This window comes from Aulonocara stuartgranti, assembly GCF_965226115.1.
Source record: "Aulonocara stuartgranti genome assembly, chromosome: 18".
In the NCBI taxonomy this organism is placed as follows: domain Eukaryota; kingdom Metazoa; phylum Chordata; class Actinopteri; order Cichliformes; family Cichlidae; genus Aulonocara; species Aulonocara stuartgranti.
The window spans coordinates 33,131,590-33,146,009 of NC_138954.1; the positions used below are offsets into that span (position 1 = coordinate 33,131,590).

The 14,420-nt window shown below is 38.5% G+C and overlaps 2 protein-coding genes across 12 annotated transcripts in view; one reads left to right on the plus strand and one right to left on the minus strand.

Moving 5' to 3' along the window:
• Positions 1 to 14,420, plus strand: part of astn1 (astrotactin 1) — a 488,070-nt gene that overhangs the window by 106,326 nt on the left and 367,324 nt on the right. The window lies entirely within an intron of this gene.
• On the minus strand, positions 7,484 to 14,171 carry LOC309694285 (uncharacterized protein). Of its 5 annotated transcripts, XM_082514239.1 has the most exons (12): positions 13,875 to 14,168; positions 13,665 to 13,773; positions 12,727 to 12,851; positions 12,106 to 12,516; positions 11,930 to 12,015; positions 11,387 to 11,523; positions 10,868 to 10,926; positions 10,325 to 10,563; positions 10,064 to 10,211; positions 9,844 to 9,904; positions 9,635 to 9,744; positions 7,488 to 9,188 (listed from the first exon to the last, which is right to left on the minus strand). In XM_082514239.1, exons 2-8 carry the CDS (start codon positions 13,702 to 13,704, stop codon positions 10,357 to 10,359), a joined length of 1,065 nt encoding a protein of 354 aa, XP_082370365.1. In that variant the 5' UTR covers positions 13,705 to 13,773; positions 13,875 to 14,168; the 3' UTR covers positions 7,488 to 9,188; positions 9,635 to 9,744; positions 9,844 to 9,904; positions 10,064 to 10,211; positions 10,325 to 10,356. The 5 variants fall into 5 exon arrangements, with proteins under 5 accessions (XP_082370367.1, XP_082370368.1, XP_082370364.1 ...); XM_082514241.1 differs by having other exon boundaries at positions 7,484 to 9,188; positions 9,635 to 9,904; positions 11,399 to 11,523; positions 13,875 to 14,171; XM_082514242.1 differs by having other exon boundaries at positions 7,485 to 9,188; positions 9,635 to 9,904; positions 11,387 to 11,434.

Genomic DNA, 14,420 nt, shown 5'->3' on the forward strand with positions numbered 1-14,420 from the left:
TAAACCGGTGCCCATGGCTATTATGTATATATGAATTGCTGCCATGAATGGACTGTGGTTGTTGTTTCTCACTGAGATTATTTTGTCTTTTTTCAAAAGGCAACCAAAATCCTAATCTCCATGCTTGTATGCATTGTCCATGCATGTACAGGATAATGGACTGTTGTTACATATTATTATTACATATTATTACTAGTATTACTACTTTTTCTCTGCTTTTAATTGCTTTTTCTTTTATCACAGTGATCCATTTGATTTGCCAATAGAGACGTAGCCCTTAGTGATGTTTCAGTTTTAACCCTATGAATTGGAGGTCCTTCTCTGTACCTCACCAAGGGCGCACAGACCAAAACGTTGTAACAGAACAAAAATAATGCTAAGCAGGACAGTGTGCGGAGGTTATATTATATATAGGTCCTTCATATTTGAAAGAAAAAGAAAATGTGGTCTTTGAGAACTGGGTCATAAAATGTTCAAAGCACATTAACTTATTATTTGAAAATAATCAGAAGAGTGCATTTTGGAGACAACAGTGAATGTCTGTGGTTGTCAGATTTGGTTGTGGGTGATTATAGTCAAACCAAGGTGCACAGTTAGAACAGAGCAATTAATTACCCATACTGTAGATGTCCGATAGGTATAAATTATTTACGCACACAGGAAGGTTTAGTTACCTGTACCTAGTTTAGAATATGAGATATAAGTCGAATCAAATATCACGGTGTTGCTATTAATAAACAATGGTTGTAGTTTTCAGGATATGACGAACTGAAGCTTCTCTGGGCTGCCCGAAGCCTGAATCTTTAAATCAGAATGTGACTTTGAGTGCACCATGATGCCTCATGCTGTCAATGTGCAGTATGTCCAGTACCTAAAACAGCAGCATGTACCATGTTTTATGAATTAACTCCATACCAGTTATTATAAGATCCTCATTTTTAACTGGCAAAGAGCAAGCCTTTTCTACTCTTCCTGTTTTTTTATTAATTAAATTCATTGTTTGGTTAGTATGAAAACAAATATTTGATCCCACTTTAAAAATGTCCACATTGCCACCTACAAATAATAAATATAACAGGAGTTGTTTTGAAAGATTGCAGTATGCAACACTGCCTGCAGATGATTTCAGAACCTTCCTCTTATTATATTAGAGACAGAAACTCTATAATCTGGACAAATCAACTATGTGCATAGTTGAATGCTACAAAGTAGATCAAATTGTTTTGCAACAGTGATAAACTGACCAGATAATATATTATTGTCACAGCAGTAGCTACAATGACAGACTGGTAATGCAGTTAGCAGCAGCTCTAGCCTCAAAAGTCCCGGAGGGCCCCTGCGACTCTATTGCAGCTCCAGTTTAACACTCAGCCCCTCATCTTATCCAGAAGCATCCTCCAATAAGATGAATGATTTTATTCCACCTCTGACACTTCGCTGCGACGTTATTGCCTGGAACAGAACAAAACCTCCCTGCTGGGTGCTAAAAACTGACAGTGTTATATTGCTGAAAAAAGGTTCCCCGCATGTTCCTTGAACTGCACCAGACAGACTGCTTTACTGAAATTTGTTTGCTTCTGTCACGTCTCATTAATCTTGATATCAAATTCATTTTTTAATTCTTAAAAACCCTTAAGAATTTTCTAATTCCATCAGTTGTGCTTGAATAAGCAGAAATCATTGCGACCTGAGGTGGAGTGAGATTTTACTGAATTTGATGCAATACACTCGACGTGCTAACGATACACATGTAAGGGAGATCTGTGACAGCCCCAAAGCACACTCTGAATTGTCGGTAATAACATTGGGGTGGTCTGTGCTCTTTCAGTAACCAAGGGAATCTTAAAATGCATTCAAACAGACATGCATCAGGGATAAAAGATTCATATGAACAGTTTATTCCAATTAATGCCCGAGTCACATCTTTTAGTAGCTCTTTTACATCTGTGTTTACTTTATTGGGAAAACAAAGTGCAGTCCCCCAGATCAAAATATGTTTTATAACAATGAGATGGTTTGTATTATATCACCTGTATGTTATACAGTCCAGATCAAAAGTTGAAGACCACTTGAAAAATGTCTGACTCCCATTTCTTCTCGTTTCATGTTGAAACTCTACTTGAAACCTTGTAAAAGAAGAAAAAAAGATTTTGTGCCATTTTTCAAGTGGTCTCAAACTTTTGATCTGGACTTTATAACTAACAGGTGATATAATGCAAAAACCCTTAAGAATTTTCTAATTCCATCAGTTGTGCTTGAATAAGCAGAAATCATTGCGACCTGAGGTGGAGTGAGATTTTACTGAATTTAATGCAATACACTCAACGTGCTAACGATACACATGTAAGGGAGATCTGTGACAGCCCCAAAGCACACTCTGAATTGTCGGTAATAACATTGGGTGGTCTGTGCTCTGTCAGTAACCAAGGGAATGTTAAAATGCTTCGTGTTGTAATTCTCTGTGGTGCTGCTATCCATTTGTTTATGCTGGCATGAAAGTTACTGCTTTCAAAATGCTTAAGATAAGGGCTACTTAAATTAAATTCTAAAGGCACTAAAACTCCTTTAAACTAAATGGTACTGCAAATCTGCATTCAGAGGAGGTAAACTAATAATGCAGCCTAATCAGATTACTTTGATTCATTTTGATGCTGGTAGGTGGCTACTTTTCTTCCTCTCCTCCACTCCCTTCATCTCCTCTCCAATTTTCTGTCTCAGCCTGCCTCCCTACTCCGTTTCCTCTTTTTTCTTTCTTCCATTTTTCCTTTTTCTTTTGTTCTCCTGCCTCGTCTCTGCTGGGTGGCACTGTGTATGGTTAGAGGGAATACTGTGGTGGTCTCATTAATCCAGCTCTCATGGCAAACTAGTCCCCAGGGACAGAGAGCCCCCTTTTTAAAAAGTGCCCTGTCACACTCTGGCACATGATTTGCATTTAGGTTAAAACCAGTCGGGACTCTTAAATCTTATTTATGAGCCGAGGGAAGTCCCTCTTCACTGTGACATGAGGGCATCAGTTACTGTCAGGCCAAACAATTACAAACGCACAAATGCAGGCAAGCGCACACGCACACGCACACAGCTGAGTCATGGTGAAAGCATGAAGTGTTTTTGGTTTATAAACAGGTTAAAATCTGTATAGGGGTTGTGGCTATTATCAAGCTTGCAAGAGCGTCCTTTGCCAGCAATCAGTGTAATGGGCTGTCCGACGAAGAAGGCGCACACTCACAGAGCACAAGGTGAAGTGCTGTATTGTAATCTTATGCGTGTACAGAGTGTGCACAAAATATCAATGGCGTCAGCTCATTCAATGAATAGTTTAAGGCAGGTAAGTGTTTATAGAGAGAGCCTTTCAGGCATACATATGAAATCCTTCCAGTGATAGAAGAAGAACTTTACTCTTTACTGGGACTAATTAACCCTTTAAAATCATTATCAGTGATTAACCCTATCCATTATCCTTGCACATAAGAATATGACATTTTTATTTGTATTTTATATTACTTACTACTACTACTACTAATAATGGATTGGATTGATATAGCGCTTTTCAAGGCACCCAAAGCGCTTTACAATTCCATTATTCATTCACGCTCACATTCACACACTGGTGGAGGCAGCTACAGTTGTAGCCACAGCTGCCCTGGGGCATACCCTCCAAAAAATAAAATAAATAAATAAATAAAAACTTTTTCAAGCAACAAATAAAACAGAGCGTTACAAATCTAACTGAAAAGTAAACAGCCTCCAAATTAAATGAAAATAAAAAACTGGATTTGTGCAGGAAACAGAGACGAATCATTTATTTGTGTTTGCCCCACATTCAGAGATTGATGTGCCAGAATATACACTCATATGTTCTGAAACAGAACATATAAGTGTATCGTTAAATGGATAGACCCACACTTAATGTTACAATCTGTTTTTTCCATTTAGCAAAAAATAATTCAATTCAGTCCTGTTTTGTTTATCTGTTGCCAAATCCGTCACCTCAAGGTGCCAAAGACCCGACAACAGAACAGCAATGTGATTGTCTTGTTGTATTTGTGTAGTTGATGTCTGATATATGGCATGGAATCCATTCACATACTTAAAGCATGCTGTTTATTATAGCTTGGCACTTGCTGAAGACCTATTCAACAAATCCAGTTGTGTTTGATATCCTCAATGCAGTAATTTATGTGTTCAACCTTCTGTGGCTGATTAACAGCCTAAATAAGTAAAAACTCGTAGCAATAATGCTAATTATGTAAAAATCAACCTGTATAACCCTGAAGACATCACCTAAGTAAATTTTCTCTGGCTTGGCAAAGCTGCTCCAGTGCCGCGGGACAGTCTGCAACTGCTCTTTGCAGGCTGCTAACTCTCCTAATTACTAGCTTATGTGTAAAAATTACTCTTCCCTTTTACCCTTTGGTTCTCTGCTTTTTTCTCTTTATGTTGAAACATGAAATGTGTGCAAAGATAGAACTTATATATACGTATACAGAATTTGAAGCCTTGAATCAGTGAGGTCCCATGATGTGCAGGTGCTAAAATTGTGTAAGGTGATACATGCCCCTGAAGTTTGGCAAGCTGTGCAAAAGCCTGTGATCAGCAGGAAAATCTGGCTTGCAGCTACGTCTCAGCCACTTATCAGCGTAATGCTCTAGTGTGGAATGTGGTTAGCCTGTGTTTATATAAAGCTCTCCACACATGGCTTTAAGTAGATTTAGTGCTGATAGCGCTGGGTGTTTCTAGCACTTTCGTGTTTTGCCAGTGCACTGCTGTGTAGCCTCCCCATGCTTTCCCAGTCCTTGTTCCTGTCCTACTGAGTGTTTTACTTTACTGTTTTCATCAATGAGTCCTGGGCTTATTCTTTTGATCACGCCTAATCCTCTTTATTATTTGCATATTGTGATTTCTCCCTGCAACAATCAGTCCTCCGCTGCACCAAACACTGTGGACTTTGATTAATTATGGAATGTTTGTTAATGGACTGGGTGCTTTCAGTTCATCCTCACTTTTTATTTCTGCTATGCATTACCATTGTGTTTGCTGCTCGGTTAAGTTCTTTATGGTATAAATTATTTGATAGCTTGTATAGCAGTAGAGCAAGCGTAATATATTTAGATAATAGATTTGTGCACTGTACTGGGTCATGCTAGCAATTAGCGTAATAGTCTATTTCAGAGGCATTGGTTTCCAAAGTAATCCATAAACAGGGTGAGGATGTGCACTGTGAACCATACTTTAAATGGTGGCAGTAAAGAGGACTTGATGTGCAAATTCCTAATAAGAATTTTAAATGGAAATAATGGCTCCAGCCAGCAATCATAAAAACTGTAATACAAAGACACAAAGTACACAAGTCTCAGTTTCTGTCAAGTGAAAGTCTCACATTTCTCCACTTGTCAAGTTTTCTTGATTTTGTGAGTTTTGTTTTTAGTTTTCAGACACTGGATTTTGGTTACAATTCAAAGGGTTTTATCCAGAGTTTGTTCATTTCTGAATTCTATTTATTTTCATGTAAATGTTATATAAATATACATTTCATTTGTTTTATATAACTGAATTTACATGTCATTCCCATTTTATTATGTGGCACAAGTTCAGCACAAGCTCTGCCTCCTGTTCTATTTTGGTAAGTTTAGGTACCACAAATAAGTAAATGGACTGATTCTAATATAGCGCTTTTCTACTCTCCTGCAGCACTCGAAGCGCTTTAAACGACAAATAAGTCAACAGATCTGCTGAGAGCTGAGTGTTCTGTTAGAATACAGTATGATATTATGGGGAATACGGGGATTTTAATGTATGGTTGTCAGGTCATTCAGTTGTAAATGTGGATTGTAAACTGATTTCATGGAGCTAATGAAGACTAGCCAGTAAGCTGAAATGTAATCCCTTATTCTTTTCTCTGTTAGGACTCTCATGTTAAAAGATTTCAGTTGAGTTTTTACTTACTTTACTTATGAGACTCTTGAATATGAAGAGTCAAAATAACTGGTAGTAGTTAAAGATGCTTTTGCGACAGAAACATGAAGCTGTGTGAGACATAAAGACAAAGAGTCTTCCAAATCAAATCAAATCACTTTTATTGTCACATCACATGTGCAGGCACACTGGCACAGCACATGCGAGTGAAATTCTTGTGTGCGAGCCCCACAAGCAACAGAGATGTGCAAACACAACAACACAAACGAGCAAAAAACAAGAATGGCCAACCTGAAACTAATAAATATATGTACAATATATAATAGTGTATGCATTTCTGGATGTGTATACTAAATATTTTCCTACGTGTGTGTGTGTGTGTGTGTGTGTGTGTGTGTGTGTGTGTGTATACACATTTTTACAAATTAAATAGTAAAAAAAATAAAATAATAATAATAATAATAATAAAATATACAGAGTTGAATATGTGCAAAACAAGTGGCATTTATATACAGTATGGAGTGCATAATGTTAAAGTTCCAGTAGTGAAGCTGAGGTGTCTATGACGTGTTCAGCAGTCTGATGGCCTGATGGAAGAAGCTGTCTCTCAGTCTGCTGGTACGGGACCGGATGCTGCAGAACCTCCTTCCTGATGGAAGCAGTCTGAACAGTTTATGGCTGGGGTGACTGGAGTCCTTGATGATCCTCCCCGCTTTCCTCAGGCAGCGCTTCCTGTAGATGTCTTGGAGGGAGGGAAGCTCACCTCCAATTATCCGTTCAGAGCACCGCACTACTCGCTGGAGAGCTTTGCAGTTGTAGGCGGTGCTGTTGCCATACTAGGTGGTGATGCATCCAGTGAGGATGCTCTCAATGGCACAGTGATAGAAGGTCCTGAGGATGCGGGGGCTCATGCCGAATCTTTTCAGTCTCCTGAGAAAGAAGAGGCGCTGCTGCGCCTTCTTCACTGTTTTGTTTGTGTGTACTGACCACGTAAGATCCTCAGCCAGATGTATTCCAAGGAACCGGAAGCTGCTCACTCTCTCCACAGCAGCGCCGTTGATGGTGATGGGGGTGTGTACTTCTCTGCACCTCCGGAAGTCCACTATCAACTCCTTTGTCTTTGCGACATTGAGGGTGAGATGGTTGTCTTGACACCAGTGGGTCAGGGCGCTGACCTCCTCCCTGTAAGCCGTCTCATCACCGTTGGTGATAAGACCCACCACTGTAGTGTCGTCCGCAAACTTCACAATGATGTTGGAGCTGTTAGTGGCTGTGCAGTCGTAGGTGTAGAGTGAGTACAGGAGAGGGCTCAGTACACACCCCTGTGGAGCACCAGTGTTCAGTGTGATGGGGGATGAGGTGATGCTGCCCAGTCTGACCACCTGGCGTCTGTCAGACAGGAAGCTAAGGATCCAGCTGCAGAGGGAGCTGCTCAGTCCTAGATCCTGCAGTTTCCTGTCCAGCTTCGAGGGAACGATGGTATTGAATGCTGAGCTGTAATCTACAAACAGCATTCTCACATACGTGTCTCTCTTCTCCAGGTGTGACAGGGCAGTGTGTAGTGTCAGGGCTATGGCATCATCAGTGGACCTGTTGTGGCGGTATGCAAACTGTAGAGGGTCCAGTGAGTCGGGTAGTGCAGAGCAGATGAAGTCCCTGACCAGCTTCTCGAAGCATTTGCTTACGATGGGGGTCAGGGCTACAGGTCGCCAGTCGTTCAATGAGGAGATGGTGGAGGATTTGGGTACAGGGACGATGCACTGGAAAAAATGGCCCTCCAAAAACAAGAAAAAAAAAACTTAATACAAGTTATTTTTTGCTTGAAATAAGTGAAAAAATCTGCCAATGGAACAAGTGAAAATTCTCTTGACAAGATTTCTTGAAATAAGACAGTGAATCAAGCCTTACGAGATCTTGAAATTAGCTGGAAAAACTCATTCTTAGCTATATTTTACTAGTGTTGTGAAGTTTTTGTGTCTCATAATAAGTTTGTGGTGCTCAAAAGTAGTATTTTCGCCTCAAAAAAAGCATTTTTTCTATAAACCTCCCAACATCATCCTCATTGTTTTCAGTGTATATAACTTGTTTTCAGTTCTAAAAACGTGACACCCATCTAGATTTAAGTCCAACACCTTACTTGAAATAAGATTAGAAATTGGCATTTCGAGACAAAATGTACTAAAGTTAGCATTCTTTTACTAGTATTAGGCAATCTTTTTTGTAATAATTCTCTATTTCTAGTGAATTTACCCCATATTCAAGACTTTTACCTACTGCTTATAAGACAAAAAAAAAAAAAGAGAACTATAGACTTCAAAAGCAACAACTTTATTGATAAAACCCCATAAACAGAGGGGACTACATAAAAGAAAGCCATTTTGCAGTGACTTTTTCCCCTGCCCAATCTAACACTAAACACACCTGTAACATATGTGCATTGCACAGGCAAAGTACAGACAAACACTGCTAGGCTAAAACTCCTCAACCTGTAACGTTTATTATTACAAAGTGCTTTTAACATGAACATTTGACCACATTCTTCAAACAATACCATAAAATTATCATTAAGGATGCACAGTATTTGATTTTTCAGCTATATCTAATATTTTACAGTTGTACTAGCCAATACACAATAAAGCAATTCTTACTTTTATACCAAACTAGTCAGTCTCAGCTTAGTCAATTTACTCTTTCACAGTAGAGCCTATTTTCTGAATAGTCCTCTGTCTAAACTCAACATTAAAAAAAATAAAATAAAAAAAAATAAATCTTAAAATTAACTAAAAGCGAGGCTGTCTGCACTGCACAAACCAAACACAAAATGCCGGCATGTTAGCCAATATTATTGTGCACCCTTAATTATAACACTGGACTAACCTGGCCAAACGAAAATCAATCACAACCAACATGGACTGTAGTAGCCGTGGAAGGAGAGAGGAAGTGCTTTCCTATAGTCCATCTGACCATATTGGCTTTACTGGCCAATAAAAGCAGTCCACTCAGCCATGCTCTTCTTGTAAGATGATGTGAGATCTCTCTCATGGATTTTGTCCAAGAGAACCTCCGTCTGTATGACGGAAAGCAGAGTATGGGTATGTAAGGTGAAGGGTGTAATAGTAGGCCATAAGGTATAAAGCACCCTCGGTAACCAAGTCTTTTGGAAACGTGGTTATTGGCACATCTCCTACCGCTAGGATGCAGTTGGATGGACTCACAATCAGGACTGGGCAGGAGAGAGGACGTTTCATCAGATAGGTATTAGGGTCTTCTTGGTCCTTTAACACATAACACGGACATACTTTTGTAAGGATGATGCACTTTTGTTTCAAACACATAACTAAAGCTAAATTACAACAAAAGTTGAGGTTCTGAGAAAACACATCTGAAATTGCTACTTTTAATTATTCTCGATGGAATTACTGTTCACATCTGTCTAGCCTTCCTGAAAAACAGAAAACCAAGGCTACATTTAATTAGGTATCATTGAGGTGATAAAAATGTGCTACCACGTAATGCATCCATGTTTGTATTTACTGGTCACAGATCTAACCTGTGAGAACCCTCATTCCAAAAATGTGTTTTAGGTGCCTTTTGAAGGCTTAGAACATATAATATGTGAATATAAAATACTTTGGCACTCATCAGAAGAAGCATTTTTTTAATACTGTTGTCCCAAAAAGAACAAAAACAAAAAACAACTGCTACATTTTACACAACTCACCTCAAGGACATGCACCAGAGCCTCACTCGCATCACGTGCCCTCTTTGGAGGAGCAGAGGTGGATGGGAACAGTGATGGCAGCACATGTAGGATCTCAAGAGCCTGTTCAGCTATACAGAAGAAAGAATCATCATCTCATTACCACACTTAAACAAAATCCTCAAGATCAAAAAAAACAAAACAACAACAACAAATTTTTGGCCAGTGACCTTTTGTAGCGTTGAGTCTGTTTTCCCTGCGCATAACTAGTAAAGGTGCGGCTTTCAGCTCCTTCAAGAAGGAGAGGGGGGGTGGGGGATTAGGCCTTTAAAATTTCAAATTCTCCTCCTCCTGTCCTCAGTGACATTACTTTAAGCATGTTAAAGCAGTAGTCCGTAAAGATCCAAACTATACTCTGATGACCAATAACACCAAAACATCATTGCTTACCTTTATCCATTCCCATTGGGGGCTTCAGCGTCTTTTTCCATACACCAAAAAACTGCACTTTCTGGCAGAAATCTTGCCATCTTCCCTTCAGTTCATTGATGAAGTTGGCATTTTCTTTATCCAAAATGCGATGAAGCTCCTCCATCACCTATAAAATATTCAGCATACCAATACAAACATGTCAATGCATCACTGAGGAGCAAGAAGTTGGTATGATAAACATTGTTTGGCTTGAATCACATGGATTCAACAATGACTTACATGTCCAATGTCCTTGAAGCAAGGATATGCTTCTAGAACCTTTTTGTGTCTGTCCTCCTCGCGAATAGTATTTGAATCAATGAATGCTCTTCTGGCTGAAAATTCCAAATCCAGGAGCTGAGAGACATCCTGCTGGTTTGGGTTTTTTCTTTTAAACAAAGTTTGTAGGGTCTTGTAGTGTTTGGCCAAGGTTGCTGGACAGTGGGTGTCTGGACTGTTGATATCTGCAGGCTTGTTTGCTGCAAGACACAAAATTACATAAACAATGTCTCTCACTTTAAAAAAAAAATCTGTCATTAATTATGTCATTAAAATTACAAGTGTCCACAGACTATACTTTAATGGAGTTAAATCTTAAAAAAAAAAAAAAAATACAGCTCTGAACTTAACTATTAAATACTTATTCATTTTTCAAAATATTTACCATGTAAATGCCAATTTACATATGGTCATGCAATCATATACAATTATATGTAGGCACACAAGTGCACCCCTATAAAGAACTGCCCACACACACACACAGCGGCAGTTGGATGGACTCACTATTAGGACTTGGCAGGGTAGAGGGTTCTCCTTAAGTAGGTTTTGTGCTTTCCTTTTTCCTTAAAGACATAGCAAAGAGATATTTTGTGTCAGGGTAATACACTTTAAAAATTAGTTTGGAACCTAAATTAAAAAACAGCTAAAAAGAGAAAAAAAAAAGCCTCTAGTGAGGCACATTGTTTTTTAAAAACATTACTTTACATGATATACTGAGTGGTTAGAGACAGTGATGTTGCACAGACTTATACTATAAACACACCACAGTACCCAGCTCTTTAAATTTATAATATACTGGCTTTTATTAATACCAATACTTTATTAACATTAATTTCCACAGAAATGTTAACAAACTGATGATAAAACAGGAAAAATGTGATGTAGTTATCATTTTCTGATGCCCATTTTAAAGCCTTTTACTTCTGTCATGTCAGGACTGCCATCTTGACTCAACATGCAGGTATATTTGTTTTATTTTTTTATGATGACCACACAGTTTGTAAATGTAAAGTTGAAACTCACCTTCTAACTCACTTGTTTTACTGGCCGACTCTGGGCTGCTCCTCCCTTCTGTGGACAGATCCAGAATGATTGTTGAGTCACTTGAATCCATTTCTTCTACGTCACTTGGCTGATCAAGACATCGCCTCTTGGCAGAGCTGCGAAGATTAGTCAGTTAATCAATTAGTTATCAACTATAAACTCAATCAATTCATATCTTTATTGTATAGCCATTTTCATATATACAAAGTGTAACACAAAGTGCTTCTTCCTTTCATGCTAAAACAGGTGAGGAAACTAAAAGCAGGTCACCAAATACTTGATTGATCACATTGGATCACTTCTTTCTTTCCTTAATAAAATGCCCAAACATGATTTTAGCTTTTTTGTTTGTCCTCTATCGTTGAAATTAAAATTGTCAGGTTGTGGACAAAAGAAGACTTTTGGGGAAAAACTTTCACAACTTTCAAACATCGTACTGACTAAACAACTTATCAATTAATGAGGAAAATGAATAACAGAATTATCATAGTTAAATTTATAATTAATTAGTTGCAGCCTTACCTCTTTGAATGTCTCCCATCTGGAGTGGCTTTTTGGGGGGATCTCACATTTTGCAGTCTTTTGTTTAGCTGTGTGTACACAGTAACCTGTATAGGACATTTAATACATTTTTCCAACCACTACTAAAATGTCCAACGTGAAACACTTTGGTATTGAAGTGGATGCATTTCACTTACCCATGTATTCTTGATGCCTTGGTCCTGTAGCATAGGGTAGTACTGCACTATTCTCTTTGCCATTGCTGTAATTTCTGGTTTTGATGGGTATCTATGCGATTCTCCATCCCCTTTTGCCCTCAGGATTGCAATCATACTAGTCATGGTGTTTCGGATGAGCCGACATCTGAGCTCCTTTGACATTTTGCAGCTGCGCTCTTCACCTTTCTTTGACAACTCAAAGTATTGTTGGCGGACTTGCTCAAGCTCAGTGTCAGTGTGCAATACATATTCTGGATAGAATAACTTCGCAACCTTTTCAGAACTTGTGCATTTTGAAGCAGTTGCATTTACAGTAGTGGATGTCTGTTGCTTGGGTGACTCATTAATGGAGGACCTGGTTGAAGATTTTGAGTCATCTTGGCCAGATTCCTATAAAATAAATAATAATGAATAAAAGCAAAACGCAATTTTTTTTTTGTGTGTGTGTGTGTGTGTGTGTGTGTGTGTGTGTGTGTGTGTGTGGGGAGAGGGGGGAATAGTGAAGAGCCATTCAACTCTGCCCGCGGTTAAACTAGTTGTAATCGGACAAAAACACGACGATGCCAATTTTAAGTGGTGGTGAGTGACTGAGAAACTGACCTCCAGTACATCCTGACAGGCACGCCAGACAGCTTTTCTCCGTAAAAAGTTCTCTGGGCCTGGGAAAAGATCCTGCAAGTCTTCACGAGACAGGGTGCCCATCATTCCCTCGCTGATGTTTGCAGCTATGAACACATTGGAAGAAAAACATAGCAAGATGAAATTATGCCCTACAAAGGAAACTGCATGAGAGATGAGACTATGAAAGTTGACACTTCATTAAAATTGTGTTGCTATTGCTAACTAGTTTAGTATAGAAATGTGGATACCTCATTGTCTGCTACTGTTTTTTGTATAGAGCTAATGATCAACATGCTAAAAAGACTGTACTTAAGTAAAAGTAGTGTTACTTCAAAATAAAATGAAGTAGAAGAAAAAAGTATTCTCCTCAAAAAAATTACTTAATTAAATTAAAAATATATATATCTGCTGGGCTAACTGCTGTGGAAAAATTCTGTTTACAGACAAATTGTCACACTACTTTAGTAGCATTGTTGACCTCATTTTTTATATATTGGACACTGAATTTTTATCCAGCTTTAGATATTATTAAAGGAACTGAGCTTTTTGGAATGTAGTGGAGTACAGTTACTTCTTTACAAATCTACTCAAGTAAAAGTGTAAACTATAGTGCAGTAAAACTACTCTTAAGTACTTTTTTTCCCCAAAAGTTAATCAATTAAATGTAAATTGGTAAATGTTACTGAGAATTATCCACCTCTAAGGATGAATAAATACACTTGCATAAGTAAAACAAATAACTACAAATGTTCCTAAAATGAGGAAATGATCACATGAAATGGAAGGTAAAAAAATTACTTAAACATCATCAACGACATTATTTATAAAATAATGTAATTTGCACACTTCCGTGTTCATACACCTATGTAAAACATAAGTCCATTTAATCTGTTTAAAAATAAATTTGCATACATTACCCTTTAAAACCGACACTGTGACCTCATCCAGTCCTTCCATGCTGTTAGCCTACTTAGCACACTAGTTAGCTTTTTTGGCGTTAGCTTGCCTCGTCCAGTCACTGTTCCGCTGCAACGTTACACAATATAAACACACCAAAACATTTAGAACTTTCGAAAGGAGTGTAATATGTACAAAAAATGAGCACTGTATAATACATTTTAACTTACTTCCAATGAAACGCGAATGCAAAGAACTCTGGGACAGTAGTGGCAGGCACGTGTCTACATGAACTTAAGATGTCCACCAGATCATTCACGACAGCCAGAAACGAAGTTCGTCTTCAATTTGCCTGACATTTCTTTGGCCCAAAAATCCTAAAAGGATGATTGATTGGTTTTTAAACTAAACAACTGTCTTTGTGCATTGCAAAATAACGTTAATTATTATAGGTTAATAAAAAAAATAATTTACTTTATCCCCCACATTTACGACAATTTAGCAGGCGCGTTTAACCATGGTAACGAGTTATTTTACGGCACAACTGCAGCCCGCGCTACCGAATGAAACATACTAGCTTCCAACATGACCTGGCGTTGCTTTATATGCTACGTGTTTGTAGCATTGAGTCTGAGACAACTTTTGAGTCACATTAATACCATGCACAGCCGCAGCCCTGACTTTCGCGTGGTGTGTGGAATTGATGGCTGTCCGAGTGAGTACAGAGTATATAACTCTTTCTACTATCACGTAAAGCGGACACACGCGCGTCACCT

What these genes read in the sequence shown, in the direction of transcription:
- LOC309694285 (XM_082514238.1), bottom strand. Translation starts at nt 13,704, where the DNA reads ATGGAAGGACTGGATGAGGTCACAGTGTCGGTTTTAAAGG. An exon ending in GATGGGAGACATTCAAAGAG is followed by an intron (nt 11,524 to 11,929) that starts GTAAGGCTGCAA and finishes TAATCTTCGCAG; the next exon opens with CTCTGCCAAGAGGCGATGTC. An exon ending in TAAAACAAGTGAGTTAGAAG is followed by an intron (nt 10,927 to 11,386) that starts GTGAGTTTCAAC and finishes TATGTCTTTAAG; the next exon opens with GAAAAAGGAAAGCACAAAAC.